General features: G+C 31.5%; 1 protein-coding gene across 1 annotated transcript; it reads right to left on the bottom strand.

Moving 5' to 3' along the window:
- Window positions 1–506: 506 nt before the first annotated feature.
- Window positions 507–16,158, bottom strand: LOC139485291 (xaa-Pro aminopeptidase 3-like). Its single transcript, XM_071269686.1, has 8 exons — window positions 16,086–16,158; window positions 7,287–8,050; window positions 6,113–6,200; window positions 4,984–5,118; window positions 3,707–3,888; window positions 3,253–3,373; window positions 1,618–2,019; window positions 507–887 (listed from the first exon to the last, which is right to left on the bottom strand). The coding sequence occupies exons 1-7, from the start codon at window positions 16,114–16,116 to the stop codon at window positions 1,856–1,858; spliced, it is 1,485 nt and encodes a 494-aa protein (XP_071125787.1). The 5' UTR covers window positions 16,117–16,158; the 3' UTR covers window positions 507–887; window positions 1,618–1,855.
- Window positions 16,159–16,192: the final 34 nt, after the last annotated feature.

Here is a 16,192-nt window from a genome sequence, read left to right as displayed (position 1 = left end):
TATAGGCATTTAGATAAATCTATCCTGGAGTTTGATTCTTTTTCACAATTGATTCAGGTTTTTTGGTAGATGTTTAACTCTGAGATAAGTTATGCTGTGCTTAGAATGTCACACTAAATTGTTTAGTCAGCTACAATATTTGAGATTTCTTTCCTAGGACAATTGGTTGAAACCAAGTCCAAGTTAAATCTAGTCTATCCAATGTAAAAATGTATTCTTACAGTCCCAAAAACTTTTTGGGAGCATATTTTCATCAATTTGTTGAGTATCCCTTGATGGATTGTTATAGTAAATCAAATATCTAGGTCACTGTTACTAAAAAAGATATCATTTAGTTCATTGTTGGATGGTAACTTCATTTTCATTTTTAACTCACCTGACCTGAATCACCTAATGTCCAAAGTCTGTTTAAAAAAAAACAAACAAAAAACCCAACAACATCTTGATTGTTTGCACACCGTAGTATACATATATCAGTTTTGGGTAGGCATAAAGATATGTACAAATTCCTATAACAAAACACTTTATTTTAGAGATTGGATTAAAAAACAATAACAATATCAATACATAAAATTCACAATAAATTCCTATGATATTTACAAGTGAAGAAAAAATGTTACAAAATTCATTATATGATATAAAGCTACCAACTGATAATTTACTGTAGAATTTTTATAAGGGCCACTACAAAAAGTCTTTAATATACCTTCAACTGAAAATTCAGAAATATGTTGTTAGAAAGGAAAACTGATTTTCAGATAGAAAAAAATTAATACAAGGAAAATAAATCCTTAAAATAAATTATTACTGTCATGTAATCTACAAGAAGGAAAATATTGAGGTATTTTATATGGTTATCTGAAATGATTCTTTTCAATACTTTGAAACTATTTAAGGTAGCACAATACAAAGATTTTATAACTCCAACTCCCAAGTTTTAAAATGCTGTAACTTTCTTAATAAAGCTTGAAAATTTATAAAAGTGGTAGTTTTGGATAGCTAACAGATTACTCTTTCAAATAAATGCAATGTTAGTATTATGCTTTAATTATGTAACCAATTATAATGTTAACTGTGTCTAAAATATTTTTCACCAAATTTCCACTTTCAAATGAAATTAGCTTCTGCATAGGTATCCCTAGAGGGTTGATTTTATTATATGTTGTTCCTATGGCCATTATCTACAAAAGGGTGTCTCAGATTTTAGATAGAATGTATAGAACAAATTTTACACCTAATTAATCATTATCTTCTTTTATGTGGTTAGGATGTTTACACTAATTAGAGATTTGTGAGAGAATGGAATACCATAGAGACAATCTGAGACACCCTTTTGAAGCCCAAAATGTGTTGATTAAGATTTCGTTAAAATTTTTAGTATAGTTAAAGAGATGATAGAGCTAAATTCATTCAAGTGAACGTACCCAGATTTTGCCACTAATTACATAATAATTGATTACATAATGATTGCATAATAAAAATATTGCATTCATTTAAAAGATAAATCTTTTATCTATCTATATATACCTCTTTTATTATTTTCTATGCATTCATAAGAAAGTTACAGCATTTCAAAGGTTAGTGATTGGAAGTAAAAAAATCTTTGTATTGTGCTACCTTAACTTGGAAGGTTTTTCATAAATATGTGATGCATTTATATTTTGTCACTACATAAGAAAAATTTATTCAATCTATAAAAATAACCTACTGGAAAAATCAAGATGGAACATATTTTTTCCATCTAAAACATGTCACAGTTTATTCAATTTTATATGAAGATTTTTTTTCAAAATCTATTTTTAAAAAATGAGAATGAAAGACTCAAGGCTAATCATACATCTAACTATCTGCCGCACTAAGACCTTGCCATTATCATTTCTATTTCTTCAGGTTCTTTAGGAGCACCTGAGGATAAAACCTCAGGTTTTGATGATGTTATCAAGACATTGTCCTCAATTCTGATTCCCATGCCACGGAATTCTGATGGAATGTTATAACTATCTTCAGGGAGGTATATTCCTATAAAAGAGAAAAATATTGTTGTCTTTTAGCTTATATTTTTCCATGTCAATCAAATAAAAAAATGTAGAGTGAGATCACTAGGGTTGAGTGGCTGAAAACATTTTTTTACATTGGCTAGAGGAATAGGGGGAGGGTTGAGATCTCACAAACATGTTTAACCCCGCCGCATTTTTGCGCCTGTCCCAAGTCAGGAGCCTCTGGCCTTTGTTAGTCTTGTATTATTTTAATTTTAGCTTCTTATGTACAATTTGGAAATTAGTATGGCGTTCATTATCACTGCACTAGTATATATTTGTTTAGGGGCCAGCTGAAGGACGCCTCCAGGTGCAGGAATTTCTCGCTACATTGAAGACCTGTTGGTGACCTTCTACTGTTGTTTTTTTCTATGGTCGGGTTGTTGTCTCTTTGGCACATTCCCCATTTCCATTCTCAATTTTATTAACCTATACACTTTCTGTATGTGCCCAATTCTTAATTAGGTAGTTGTGGTTTGTTCCAGTATATTATATTTGGTTTTGACTATATTCATACCACATTAACTTGGTCTGTCAAGATATGTAAGAAATATTTGCCATACTTGATTCACATTAAAATTGCTATCGTAAATATTTTTATTAGCTCTACAATATCTTTTTGAGGCAAATACACACTGAAATTAAGTTTAACATGTACAGTGTACATATTTCTGAATAAACACAGAACCAAATATTTACCTGGTTCTATTGTAATAACCATGCCTGGTTGTAGTTGTAATATTTACCTGGTTCTATTGTAATAACCATGCCTGGTTGTAGTTGTAATATTTACCTTGTTTTATTGTAATAACCATGCCTGGTTGTATTTGTAATATTTACCTGGTTCTATTGTAATTACCATGCCTGGTTGTATTTGTAATATTTACCTGGTTCTATTGTAATAACCATGCCTGGTTGTAGTTCTAATATTTATCTGGTTCTATTGTAATAACCATGCCTGGTTGTAGTTGTAATATTTACCTGGTTCTATTGTAATAACCATGCCTGGTTGTAGTTGTAATATTTACCTGGTTCTATTGTAATTACCATGCCTGGTTGTATTTGTAATATTTACCTGGTTCTATTATAATAATCATGCCTGGTTGTAGTTCTAATATTTATCTGGTTCTATTGTAATAACCATGCCTGGTTGTAGTTGTAATATTTACCTGGTTCTATTGTAATAACCATGCCTGGTTGTAGTTGTAATATTTACCTGGTTCTATTGTAATAACCATGCCTGGTTGTAGCTGTTGGTTTGTAGTCACATGATCTGTGTCATGTAAATCCATACCAAGATAATGGCTGACATGATGTGGACAAAATGGCTTAGCTGCCTGAATGGAAAATATTACACATTAGTCAGTGGGTCAATTAAATATATTTTCTCACCTTTTATCAATCCATATACATTTGATTGGCAACATTGCAGGTACAGATACTGTTTTTAGGAAAATTTAACTTTGTTATCTGTTCATCTCATACCTTATAAAAGCTGAAATGTTGCCTTGGATACTGAATAATTCAGGAAACATTTTTTTATGTTTCTGCATTGCAAACTATGACAAGGGTAATTACCTTCAATTAAGTATGAAGTTGGAATGATTTATGCAAACAAAGAAAAGTGATACATGACACATGCACATTATGATTAAGATATAACAAATTACCTCAACTAAATTAGAGCAATTTTGAGGAATGATACCAATCTTTTGTAGTTCCTTTCCCATCAAGTCTAACATATAAACATAAATTTGATTCATAGTCTGCCCTGGCACACAACATTCCAAGCATTTCTTCTGAATCCTTAGTACAATGTCATATATACATCTCTGTTCATCTGTAAATTTTCCTGTAAAAATGTGATTAAAGTTTAACGGCTTGTCTGGAAAAAATATTAACCAAATTAAAATCACTATTGTTTACTGAACATTCATAAGATTCAATAAATCATTGTACATTTTTGGAACTAGTTTTTGTTGTATTTCTTAATATCTAAAAGAAACATAAAGACAAAAGTAATGCAAGTAGTATACAGTACTTTTATATTTGTTAACATTTTGGTAACATGGAGACAATCAAGAAAATTTTTGAATAATTTGATGAAGTTCATACCTGCCAACTGTCACTGTTAATTTTACATTTAATAGCTTTAGGCTTGTCAATGTATGAAGAAGCCAAAAATCAACATTAAAATAAATTTGTAGAATCTCTTGAAGGTTTCGTAGGACTATATGAGCCGTCTTGCACGTAAAACCCCCATGGGCATTTTGAAAAGTTGGCAGGTATGGAAGTTCAACAGACCCTTTTACCACAAAAAAAGGTTCATCCTGAAGGCTAAAACCTATCGCTTTCTATAATACATACGTATGATAATAAATTTTCTTTGCAAGTACATGACACATGGGATGCCCCGATTTTGTCATTTCTATTATACTGTATATAAAAAAGAAGATGTGGTATGATTGCCAATGAGACAACTGTCCACAAGAGACCAAAATCCATGTTACTTACAAGTGTCCATGTCCACAATCAGTTACTATTATAAATTACACAAGTCACATTGGTGGATCCAGGGGGGGGGTTCCAGGGGTTGGAACCCCCTTTTTATTTTGCCGATCAATGCATTTGAATGGGAACATATAGTTGGAACCCCCCCTTTGTCCTGGGTTGGGAACCCCCCCTTTTTAAAATGGCTGGATCCGCCCCTGAGTCATGATAATTTAACTAGGATATCTACATGTATCATTTTCCCATACTGTAAGTAGTCACTTCCTGGACATGTAACCAGTCTCTTCAGAACTTACACATAAGATCCGTTTATAACCAAGGCATCTTACCTAATGCAGACAATATCACAGTGACAACTACCAGTTACGACAAAAACGTTACAGAAAAAACACTACAGGAATGATATGCTATCAAGCCGTTACATAATAAAACTTACCAGAAACCGGCCATGTCCTAGTAATATCACTACAGTATCCATGGTATTCACAGCCAGCATCCATCAACACAAGGTCACCATCTTCTATTATCTTGTTATTATTGATATAATGGATGGTGTTAGCCCTATTTCCTCCTGTATGAAAGATAAAAAAAATATTAAAATTTCTAGTATCAATAATATAAAACATCCTTATTCAAATATAGATATTCCAGCTGGCCTTCTTTTGGTGAAATAACAGACTATGACTTTTAATTTAAACTATCACACCAATTGTACTTGTCTATATATATCTCATTAACATTATTATCAAACATATTGATGTGTATGTATAAATTTAATTGATTGGTGGTGTGATACATCACTTTTTGACAGTTTTATTTGTTGAAGCAAAACTGGCAATCATAGTCAGTTCAGAGTCAAATGTATCTGTGGAGAATGAGGTTAGTACTCACCTTTTTTTATTGATCCTTCAAGTAAATAACAGAGTGTTGGGTATGAAACAGTAACTGATCATATTTGCTTTAATTTCATCTACATATATGTTTATTGTTCCATCAGATATTAAGCCGATTATTTGTGTACATCATTGATAAATAGTATGGTAGAAAGACTATATTCAGATTGTGATCGTCCTGGTGCATTTATCTGTATATCAAATTTTCTCTATTTAATGTGTATGCATTTTTTGACTTTGGAAAATTTGAAATTTGAAAAGTTTTGAAGAAAAAAAATATGAATAAAAAATGGAGAAAAAATATACCCCCCTAAGTTTTTGAATCCCCTCTTGGAGCAATTACCCCTTAACTCAATCCCAGCCTTTTCTAGTAGTATGGAACCTTGAAGTACAATTTTAGAGAGGTCAATACACTTAAAACACAAATTATTGTCGGAAAAATGCTTGTTTTTGGCCCTTCTTCCCCCCCCTAATTCCTGCATGTTTAAGGGCAATTACTCCAAACTTAAGCCTAGCCTTCCCTTTGTGATCTATTAACTTAAACTACAGTTATTGTTTGGAAACCAAATGTGTTTTTGGACGACGACAACACGGAAGACTACGATTTCATAGCATTATACGAACTTAAAAAATTGTTTAAGGTTGTATAAAATTAGCATCTCTTGCTTTTACCTGCCACCACTGGAGGATAAGCTAAGATTTCAGCATCTCTTATTCTGCATTCATAGTCCATCTTTGCATACAAGTAATGTTCATTCACCTATAATATATATAACATTAGGAATTATAAGAATTGAAATCAAAGAAACTGCACCTTAAATAGTAGAAAATACATGTTGTTGTCAGGTTCATTAGTCAGGTTCATTTTTCTGATGACTTTAGAAAAATTGCTATATTTTAGTCAGTTCAAAAACATTTTAAAGTCATGGAATGGAAATGACTGTTAGTGCACAGTTTGTGCAAATTTATTTACCATCTTTATCATATCCTGTTTTTCAAATATTTTATGCTATGCATTTGCCAGCTTTTATGCCTAGTTTACACTTATATGCTTTTAGCTTTAATACCTAGCTTATGCTTATATTCTGCTTTTAGTGCTTCATTTTTGTGCTGTGAAATTTATTGCATGTGTATTATGTGTTGTATTGTTATAAATGTTGTATAAATGTTGTATTGTTATAAATGTTGTATTGTTAAAAATGTTGTATTGTTAAAAATGTTGTATTGTTAAAAATGTCTCATATGTCGGTTAAAAGCTCATTAGAGCTTATGTTTGTATACCTTGCCGACTCAAAATAAAGCTTATTTATTCATTTATTATATAGGTCATCTAACATTTTATATCAATTGCTACATTTTTATTTTTATTAGTTACAAATTTGGTGTGTATGGCATTAATTGGATAGTCACTGTTGAATTCAATCTCATACCAACTAGTTTGGACTTCAGAGATATGGTTTGTAACTTTTGTTGAAGGTCATATATTGTCCTCTAGATGAGTTTTTTTGGTTGTGTTTTTGTGTTACTGTTCATTTATTACATACACCTGTCATATCCATTTACTTGTCAAAGTGAAACCAAAGTTCATGCAGTATTATAATAAGACAGTTTGTTTCTTTGTTGTGGTTCTTTCCTGTTCTGCCCATGTTTGAATTGGAACTCAATATGATTTTTTTTTTAAATGTATTCAGTCTTAATTTTTTTTTAAATAACTATATGCAGTACTATATGCTTACATAGGATAAAAAACAAAAAATATAAGAGGTGCAATGTAATTTGATGAAATAATGTATAAAAAAATCTAGATTCAGAACATGATGACCTATGGGAAAATATAAATGCATACCCCTGGATATGAGTATTTCATGACTTCTATAAAGGACTCAGAGGCAATGGCACAGCTTTTCCTCATTATTTCAATTTCTGTGGGTGATTTCAAGACCTTCAAAGCCTGTAATGCTGTTATAACATTTTCATTTTTAAAATGTTTATCTTCCCTTACAAAGTTTTTCAGTACACCTTCTTGGAGACTACGATTAACTATAGCCTTCTCATTATACCACAAAACAAAATCAGAATTATCACATAGATATTTAGATAAATATCCTTCAATCTCTGTATTGTTAAATGCTTTGTCAACTCCAGTCAATTGTATTGTTCCTTCAATACCAGACCGTGGACCATCCCATTTTTCTTCTTCAATGTTCCGTTTTGGTACAAAAAGAGTTGTATTAGCAGATTCAGAATTATTACACTGCATAACTAATAAACTATCTGGTTCCATGAATCCACATAAATACAGGAAATCAGTGTTCTGGTGGAAAGGATATGGTATTTTTTGACTCATAAATTGTTTTGTTGCTGATGGAACCAACATGATATGATTTCTACTTTTTTCTGTTTGAAGAGCAAGTGAACTAAGAAGATGTCTCCTGTTTCTGTATTCTTCTTTAGTGATACCTGGAGTTACTTCCCCTTCCTTGATCAAATGTGGGTGTGTCTGCGCTGCAGGCTGACCAAACCATCTCCTTGACTGATATATATATGACTGTGTGACACATGATACACCTCTGATACATGTTCTTTTATGTAGAAAGCTAGGAATTGAGCCTGTAAAATAAAAACACAGTGTTATTAAAAGCATACTCTAAATCAATTAATATTGTAAAATTTTAAACTAGATGCATGTTCATCATCATGATCTACACTTTTGAACATGGTGAACATACAATGTATATAAGACAAGGTAAAATAGATATGAAAATTGTAATCACATATTTTAAAGCTTCAAAGATGGATAATAATTGCATTTTGAGAAGTGTAAATATACTTTTAAGGCAAACAACAGAAATGTACCAAAACTATAAAAGGAAGGATTGAATCGAAGCATTTTTCTTTAAGAATCAATACCAGCATGGAAAATAAATGATTTTTTTTTATAAGAGTTTATCTAAATTAAACAAAAATATGTAAGCTAATATATAAGGTTAAATAGAAATAAAATAGTTTTGAGAGACTGCATACAACATGTATAATTGCAATTAATGGCATGGCATAAGCAATGTTGTTTTGATATAAAATTTGTAATTACTCTTTTTTATTTGTCTGATTCTTGTACATGTTTTTGATTAGAAAATATAGTACATGAAGCTAACATATATTTTCTTATCATATATAGGAATAAGTGACTTGGGTACAAAGAGTTGAAGATCAGAACACTGATTATCAACTAATGAAACTCTTGAGCTTGTTTATTTTGCTATCTTCTGCAGACTGGAAAAGAATGCACATCAAAATCCAGGTTAGTTTTTAAGTTAATTATGAAACATAGACTACATATAACTTTTATACATTTATGATTATATCTATCTTAGTCTTGTCATGCTTTAAAACTTTCCTAGATGCATCATTTGTGTGTACTTATAGTAGATTTTGTGCTGTAAACATTAACATGGCCATGTTTTTTAATTCACTTGGATGAACTTTTATATAGAGCTGAATACCTATCATCAGGACAAAAAAATCCAAATTCAGGATAAGTGAAGAGTTTTTAGTGTATAAGGACTTCAGAATATTGATTACAATGAAGGGCTGAATTAATTGAATTATAAGCCATCCATATAATAGCCTATGATTGTAAAAAAAAAATCATAAGAACCATATACAAATTGTCAAAAAATGCTTTTCAGACATTAAAGCCATAAACCTATTCTCGAAAACTTTGTTTCTGTCCATTATTCCTTTTTCTTAAAGGTCATACATGTCTATCTATGTTTTAAATAAAGAATAAAAGGTAAATAATTATTTATTTGTGAATGATTAGATTTAGAAGTAATTCAGTTGACAGAGCAAGGTAAAGATTAAAATTTTCTTATCAGTAGATTGAAGCTGGGAACAGTATTTCTAATACATTTGTATATTATTTGTTCCTGATTGAAGTGTCATTAAAAAATATAGCAAAACATATACCCTAAATTTACAAAGTCAGTATGCTAACATAAACATGTGTTATTGCAATAGTTTTACATTGTTTGGAGGTTCTACATGTGGACCCTTTGTCTAAATGGCTGCAATTTCTCATCAAATTTTTCCTTGTGTACAGACAAAACTGTGCATCTATAAAAGTTTTAAGGTATAGCATGTCCTAGATGAATAAAATTCAAATATATTTTATCTTTTAGAAAATTTAAAACTTTACCAAAATTTACAGTGCATTTTTTTTCATTCCTCCAGAAGATGCAAAAATAAACCAAGTTGGGAATGATTTGAGAACTTCCCCACAGGTAATAACTGGAGTGAAATGTATTTATTGACGTGGACAATAGAAGGACAATATATGTAGATACCTGATATTGTCCTTCTATTACGACTTTGCCCCACACATTTTTAAATTGTTACACACACACTTTTTATGAATAGAATCACTTGTGCATGATCAAAGAGTTCATATGCACTTTATTAATTAGATTTGAAATTTTTATTTTACCGACATATTTTCTGTCTTTTATTTTTATTTAAGGAATGACTAGTACTGTCTATGAAGAAATAACATAAAAAATGTGGTGCACACTGAATAACCCACATAGCAGGTTATTTTAAAGTGTGTGCCACATTTTTTACGTTATTTCGAATAGGCAAAATATATTACAGTCATTTCTTATAATTTAATTCTTAATTATATTTTAAACCGTAGAAAATCATGAAAAAACGTTGGTGACGTCATGGTCACATGACATTTTTATGTCTATGAGCTGATAACAAATCAACATCAGCCAATCAAAAGACGCCTTACAACCAAAATAAAATTATTAAAATATGTAAGCTAGCATCAATAACTATATATGAGGGTGGTAATGACCTTTACCGTCAAGTAGCAAACAGTCATTTTTGGCTACCGTTAGCGTCAAATTGGTTAAAATTTTACCATGATTCGTCAAAATATTCTTATCGTGAGTCGTCAGAAGTTTCAAACAATTATCATTACCGTTACTTTTGGAAAAAAAATAGTGTGATTCATCAAATTCAGCTGATTTTTTTATTGTCTGAAAGAAAGTGTTCGTTTTTATCGTCATGCACTAAAAATTACCGTTAACATCATTTTGCAAGAATTTTTACCGTTATACGTCATTAAGGTACCACCATCACTACCCTAATATACAATGTATTATTCAAACAATTCCAATAAATTACTACCATATGAGTAAACTTAGGGATGGCATTTATGATTTAACCTTTAGAAGGGGGTTTATGAACTATTTTTTATTACATGGCCCAAGTGGTATCTGGTCGAAACGACCAAGGCCTAACCTTGGCCGAAACGTCTTGTTTCCCAAAAAAATCTAAGGACCATCACTGGCATCAACTCAAGTGTCACAGCTATTTCCTCGGAGCAGTGCCTATAGTGGGCAGAGGTAGTCCAGCCCTGGCCTCAGTGACTTATTTTTTTTAATTTTTTTTTTTGTTGTTGTCACTGAGTCCAGCTCGCCCTCCATTACCTTCAATGGTGCAAGCTCCCGGGTAGATTACCCGGGGACGATAGAGACAATGCCAGAGCGCTCAAGTACGAAAAATGTATCACAAATGGTAAAACTTGATAAAATAAACAAGTTACATACCTGGAATGCTAGTACACTATATGGAAACTCATCTTAACAGAAGGAAATCCCTTGCAGTCGGAGCTGTGGACATCTTGTTTACATCAGTAACGCTATATTACGGAACGTGACGTTTCTACGCTATAACGTTAGACGAAACGAATTCAATGTATCGATAAAGATTTTCAACGTTTAAACTCGTAACACGATACCGAATGGCATATCTCCCGATTTCTAAACTTTTTGGCACACTTGTATTTTGAATCTAGTTACATCAGTATCAGTCATTGTATGCATAAAAACTTTGGTCACCATTTTTGGTCTTGTAATTTTATAGGAAAACGTAAATTTTTGCGACAAATTCACAACTCTATAGCTTTTTATCCATCAACAGAATTTAAAAGGTTGGTTAATCCGAATCCAGTTCCAAATATCCACCACTCATCATAATATATATATGGCTAAAGCTGTAGCCATGTCTCCCAGTCGAGCTCTAAGTTTATTAATTGTTAAATGTAAAGCACATTGTGGTTTCTAGCACAGTACCTTTAAAACATTATTTGATACTCTGGTCTGGTCAGTAATAAGCTACGGTGCATCCATTTGGGGCACTCGTTCTTTTTCTTGTATCAACGCTGTCCAGAACAGAGCTATCAGTTTTTTTTATAGGTGTTGGCAAGTATACGCCAAATGATGAAATTAACGGGGACATGGGCTAGAGACCTAGTGTAAAACAATGGACATGTGTATTTAGGCATTGGGCCAGATGTAGTGCCATGACCAATGGCAGAATAAATTATAAAGTTTTCAAATGGTCACATAAAAATGCTGTAAATAATAAGAAAAACTAGTGTAATAGAGTCATAAAAAAAACCTTAAATATTGTAACTTTGATTTGTATACTAGTATTGATAGTGTGCTGCATAAAGAAAATTGTTCTACAAATTGAAAATGTTTTATTTAATAAATATATTGCAGAATGGCAAATGAAAATTTTGTAACAGAGTAATGGTAACATGCTTCGTACTTATAAGCGATATAAATCACAATATTGTACAGAGTTATATTTAAAACAAAATATATCTATTAAATTTAGAAGTGCTTATGCAAAATTTAGATGTGGCGTTGCGCCAATTAAAATAGAAACAGGACGTTATGTGAAAAAGCCAATAAACGAAAGATGTTGTTTCATGTGTAAAAACGAAATTGAAGATGAGAAACAGGTAGTTACTTTATGTCCTTTATATGAAGACCTTCGAAATATATTGTATAATGAAGCAGTAAAACATAACGATCAATTTTATAACTTGTCTATTGACCAAAAATTTATATTTTTACTCAGTAATGAAGGACCTATTTAACTGGTTCCCTGAAAATTATTCTAATTTCAACCCATAAATGTTTATGTAAACAATAAACCTGTCAATATAAACAAAACAACGATACCAAGATCGACGCTGGTGACACTTTTTACTTCCAATATTCTCTAGTGAAAAACAGATACCCGGAATAAATACACGGTGGAATGAAGTTACGCTAACATATGCACCCTCCATATAAGTAAAACACTACCCGCAAAAATTCCAGTTTGAAATTGTGCATGTACGACATGTAAGCCGGAATCTGTATTCTGCATGTTATTTTATATCATGTATCATAATGCCAAAACAAGCAACCTGTCATTTCCAAAATAAAACCTGACGATATACGCAGCTTTAGTACAAGCATGCAAGCAGGTATACAATTTAAAAGACTGCCGTCCTAATAGATAAGCCGTATATATGAAACCTATATATATACCCAGTGCAAATTGGACTGCCGAACGGTTAAACAATATGATGGTTCTATTTTATAAGAAATGTGGTGACAATTCATGTATCAGTGAATATGCAGTGTAGTGAAATGGTATACTGGTGTTATCAAATGTACCAATGTTAGCAAGCTATCATGTACGTCAGTTGGTCTTTGGTGGACAATTGTTTCATTGTCAACTATACCACATCTCCTGATTTCATTATGGTTTGATTTTTCTCCAGAAGTTCAATTAGAAGTTTAAGGACTTAAACAAATATGTACTAGGAAACTGAAAAATTTCTATGGTTTTGATGTCGTTAATTGCATATAGCCTTTACTATCTTATTGTATATCCCGTATCTACATTTATTCACACAAAGAAACACCAACACTAAAAAAAATCCAGAAACCATATCGGTTCTATATCGGATTTCTTCTGTACAGAACAATGAATTTCAGAGACTGTTTTTACTTGGAATACAGGGAAAGTTATTCAAACAATAACCATGTTTTTTCTCATTCCATGCTGTCAGACAAACTAATTTTTGTATGATCATGAGTTTCAACGTCTGCTTGTGTTTTGCTTTTTCCTTATTCAATCCGTATTCTTTCAGTCCAATAAATTTCGTTTTTCTATTTTTCTAATGGTGTTTTTTGTGATCATATTCAAACGGATGGGATTAACGATTTTGCATTAATAGGGTTACAATTCCCGGATTTTGATACATCAACCTGAGTTTCTATAAATTAAATTCCTACTTCCAAAACAAAATTTCATAGGGATACGGCGTACATTATAAATGAGAAGTTTTTGCAAGAATATAAATGAGAAGTTATTGCAAGAATAAAAATAAAGTGTTAAAACTCAGTCCGTAATGCATAAGAAGATATGTTATATATATATAGATAAATCTTGCAGATGCTTAGGTATCAATAGAATTTTCAAAAATGATATTTTTGAAGGTCAACAATGAGCAGAATATTCCGGGGAAAATGATAAAGCAATTAATGTCTAATAACCGTTACGTTTTGCAACAAATCTGTCGGCACTCTGCATCTAGGGAAATTAACAGTTAAAAATTTCACATAGTTACCAAAACAAAAATAATTTTTATTTTCTAATGATTTCATAATTAAAGAACTTGCTGCATTAAATCGGATGTATGAACGTTTTCTTCGGGTAAAAAAAAACATTCACACCTGTAAAGGAATGTTTTCATAGTAGGCCATATTTTCTAGAACTAAAAAAATAGAATCTAATATAACTCGAACGATTATTCCGTTTCTTCGTAAATTTTCAGTCAATGACGGGACAATATGAAATCTCTTCATCAACTAATCATTACACTAGCTTTTATTTTTTAACAATTTTTCTATCCGAATGTTAACGGAGATGGTCCGGCCCTGATACGATTTTGAAAAATGATTAATCACCATCCAAAATACTTTATTTTGGTCCATAGGTATGTTAATAGCGGGTATGTGTTTCTTTAATTTGAAAGAAAGAAAAATGTATTAAATTGCATTAAATTACAATGTTAAATTGAATACACTAATAAAAGAAAAAACAATTTCAGACTTATCATTCGCTGCTTAAGAAAAAAAAGACTTACCGCGTTAAATTATTAACAAGAACTTTAAAAAAAATGAGAGAAAATGAAAATCGTCAGTATTAAAGTTGTTCTTCATTTTGTCATAAGTAACAATTAATTCACATTCAAAAAGGTAGATATATTATATGTTATCGCAGGGAAATGGACAGAGCCGCCTGTTGGCCGTACGGCAACCCCAAATTAAATATTCGGGATTTTTGATGGAATTTCGGGATAAAAAAATTGTTAAAAAAATAAAAGTGTGATGATAAATTAATGAAGAAATTTATTATAATAATTGTCCGGTCATTTACTGAAAGAAACCATGATATGTGGAAAGTTAAAACTGATTAATTTGGTTTGAACTTTCTGTCACTTGCCGGGAACTGAAGAAAAAAACACAATCATGCAGTAAACTTCATCTGAACAACAGAAGGTAACGTAACGGTACCCAAATTGCACCGAGTACCCAAATTGCACCTATTTATCAAAAATAGCAGCGAAAATCTAACAAGATTTTCTAGAGACTAAAAAAATGGTATTTTTATGATTTGATACTATGCACGTCTTTCAACATAGGTAAAAATATTTAGATATACACAAAACGTTCACAATATTTATCAACAGATGAAGTGTTTACTGAAAAAGCAAAATGTACTGGAACGTCGCCATGCGACGTCATCAAAACGTCATCTTTTTAAAATTAACAAATACAATACGTTTTAAGTATCCATTTCTTAAAAAATGAAGAGTAAGCATGGACAAATATCCAATTGTTCAAAATATTTGAAAAAAATAAACAAAAGCTCTGTTATTCGACTTTTGACGATGCGAATTTAAGCATGGATGCAATTTGGGTACTCCTCATTACAGAATCTGGGATGGTTTGGAGGTAGGTTCAGACAAATTTTTCTATGATTCCTTATGGATTGAAAATCAAATTGGTGTACCTTTATAATAAAGAAGGATACGGCTACAAAATAAACACAAAATGGAAATTTTTGTCTTGATCATAAAAAAACTTAGTTGAAAAAACTGTCAAAATAGGTGCAATTTGGGTACCGTCACGTTACACATATATAAACATGTTTTAAAGTGTCATAATTTACCAACAGCATTCAGTGCCCTAAGGTCCGCGTTTAAATAGTTTTAGGTGCAAAATAGTTGATTTAACGAGTTAAACGTTGAAAATCTGTATCGATACATTGAATTCGTTTCGTCTAACGTTATAGCGTAGAAACGTCACGTTCCGTAATATAGCGTTACTGATGTAAACAAGATGTCCACAGCTCCGACTGCAAGGGATTTCCTTCTGTTAAGATGAGTTTCCATATAGTGTACTAGCATTCCAGGTATGTAACTTGTTTATTTTATCAAGTTTTACCATTTGTGATACATTTTTCGTACTTGAGCGCTCTGGCATTGTCTCTATCGTCCCCGGGTAATCTACCCGGGAGCTTGCACCATTGAAGGTAATGGAGGGCGAGCTGGACTCAGTGACAACAAAAAAAAAAAAAAAAAAAAAAAATAAGTCACTGAGGCCAGGGCTGGACTATGGGCAGAGGGATCTTTTATTGTCAATAAAGTGGTTGTTTGTTTTCATTACTTTACATTGCTTATCTAGCGACATGATTAATACTTCTAAGTTTCAACTTTTTGTCTTACCAGGTGAAAGGCATCTAATACACACTTTCATTTTTAATGTTTGCCGCTTAAGTAACAAAAGTCAAGGTCATTGACATTTATATTTTTTTTTATTTAAAACGATTCTC

This window comes from Mytilus edulis, chromosome 8 (genome assembly GCF_963676685.1).
Source record: "Mytilus edulis chromosome 8, xbMytEdul2.2, whole genome shotgun sequence".
Taxonomy (NCBI): Eukaryota; Metazoa; Mollusca; class Bivalvia; order Mytilida; family Mytilidae; genus Mytilus; species Mytilus edulis.
Note: the sequence above shows the minus strand (reverse complement) of the source record. Positions and strands in the feature narration are given on the sequence as shown.

Bases quoted from the DNA above. Each gene is read 5' to 3' on its own strand.
- LOC139485291 (XM_071269686.1), bottom strand. From the start codon at position 16,116: ATGAAAGTGTGTATTAGATGCCTTTCACCTG. The intron at 8,051-16,085 runs GTAAGACAAAAA...TTTATTTTACAG, and splicing joins TATTAGATGCCTTTCACCTG to GCTCAATTCCTAGCTTTCTA. The intron at 3,374-3,706 runs GTAATTTGTTAT...TTTTCCATTCAG, and splicing joins ATTGCTCTAATTTAGTTGAG to GCAGCTAAGCCATTTTGTCC.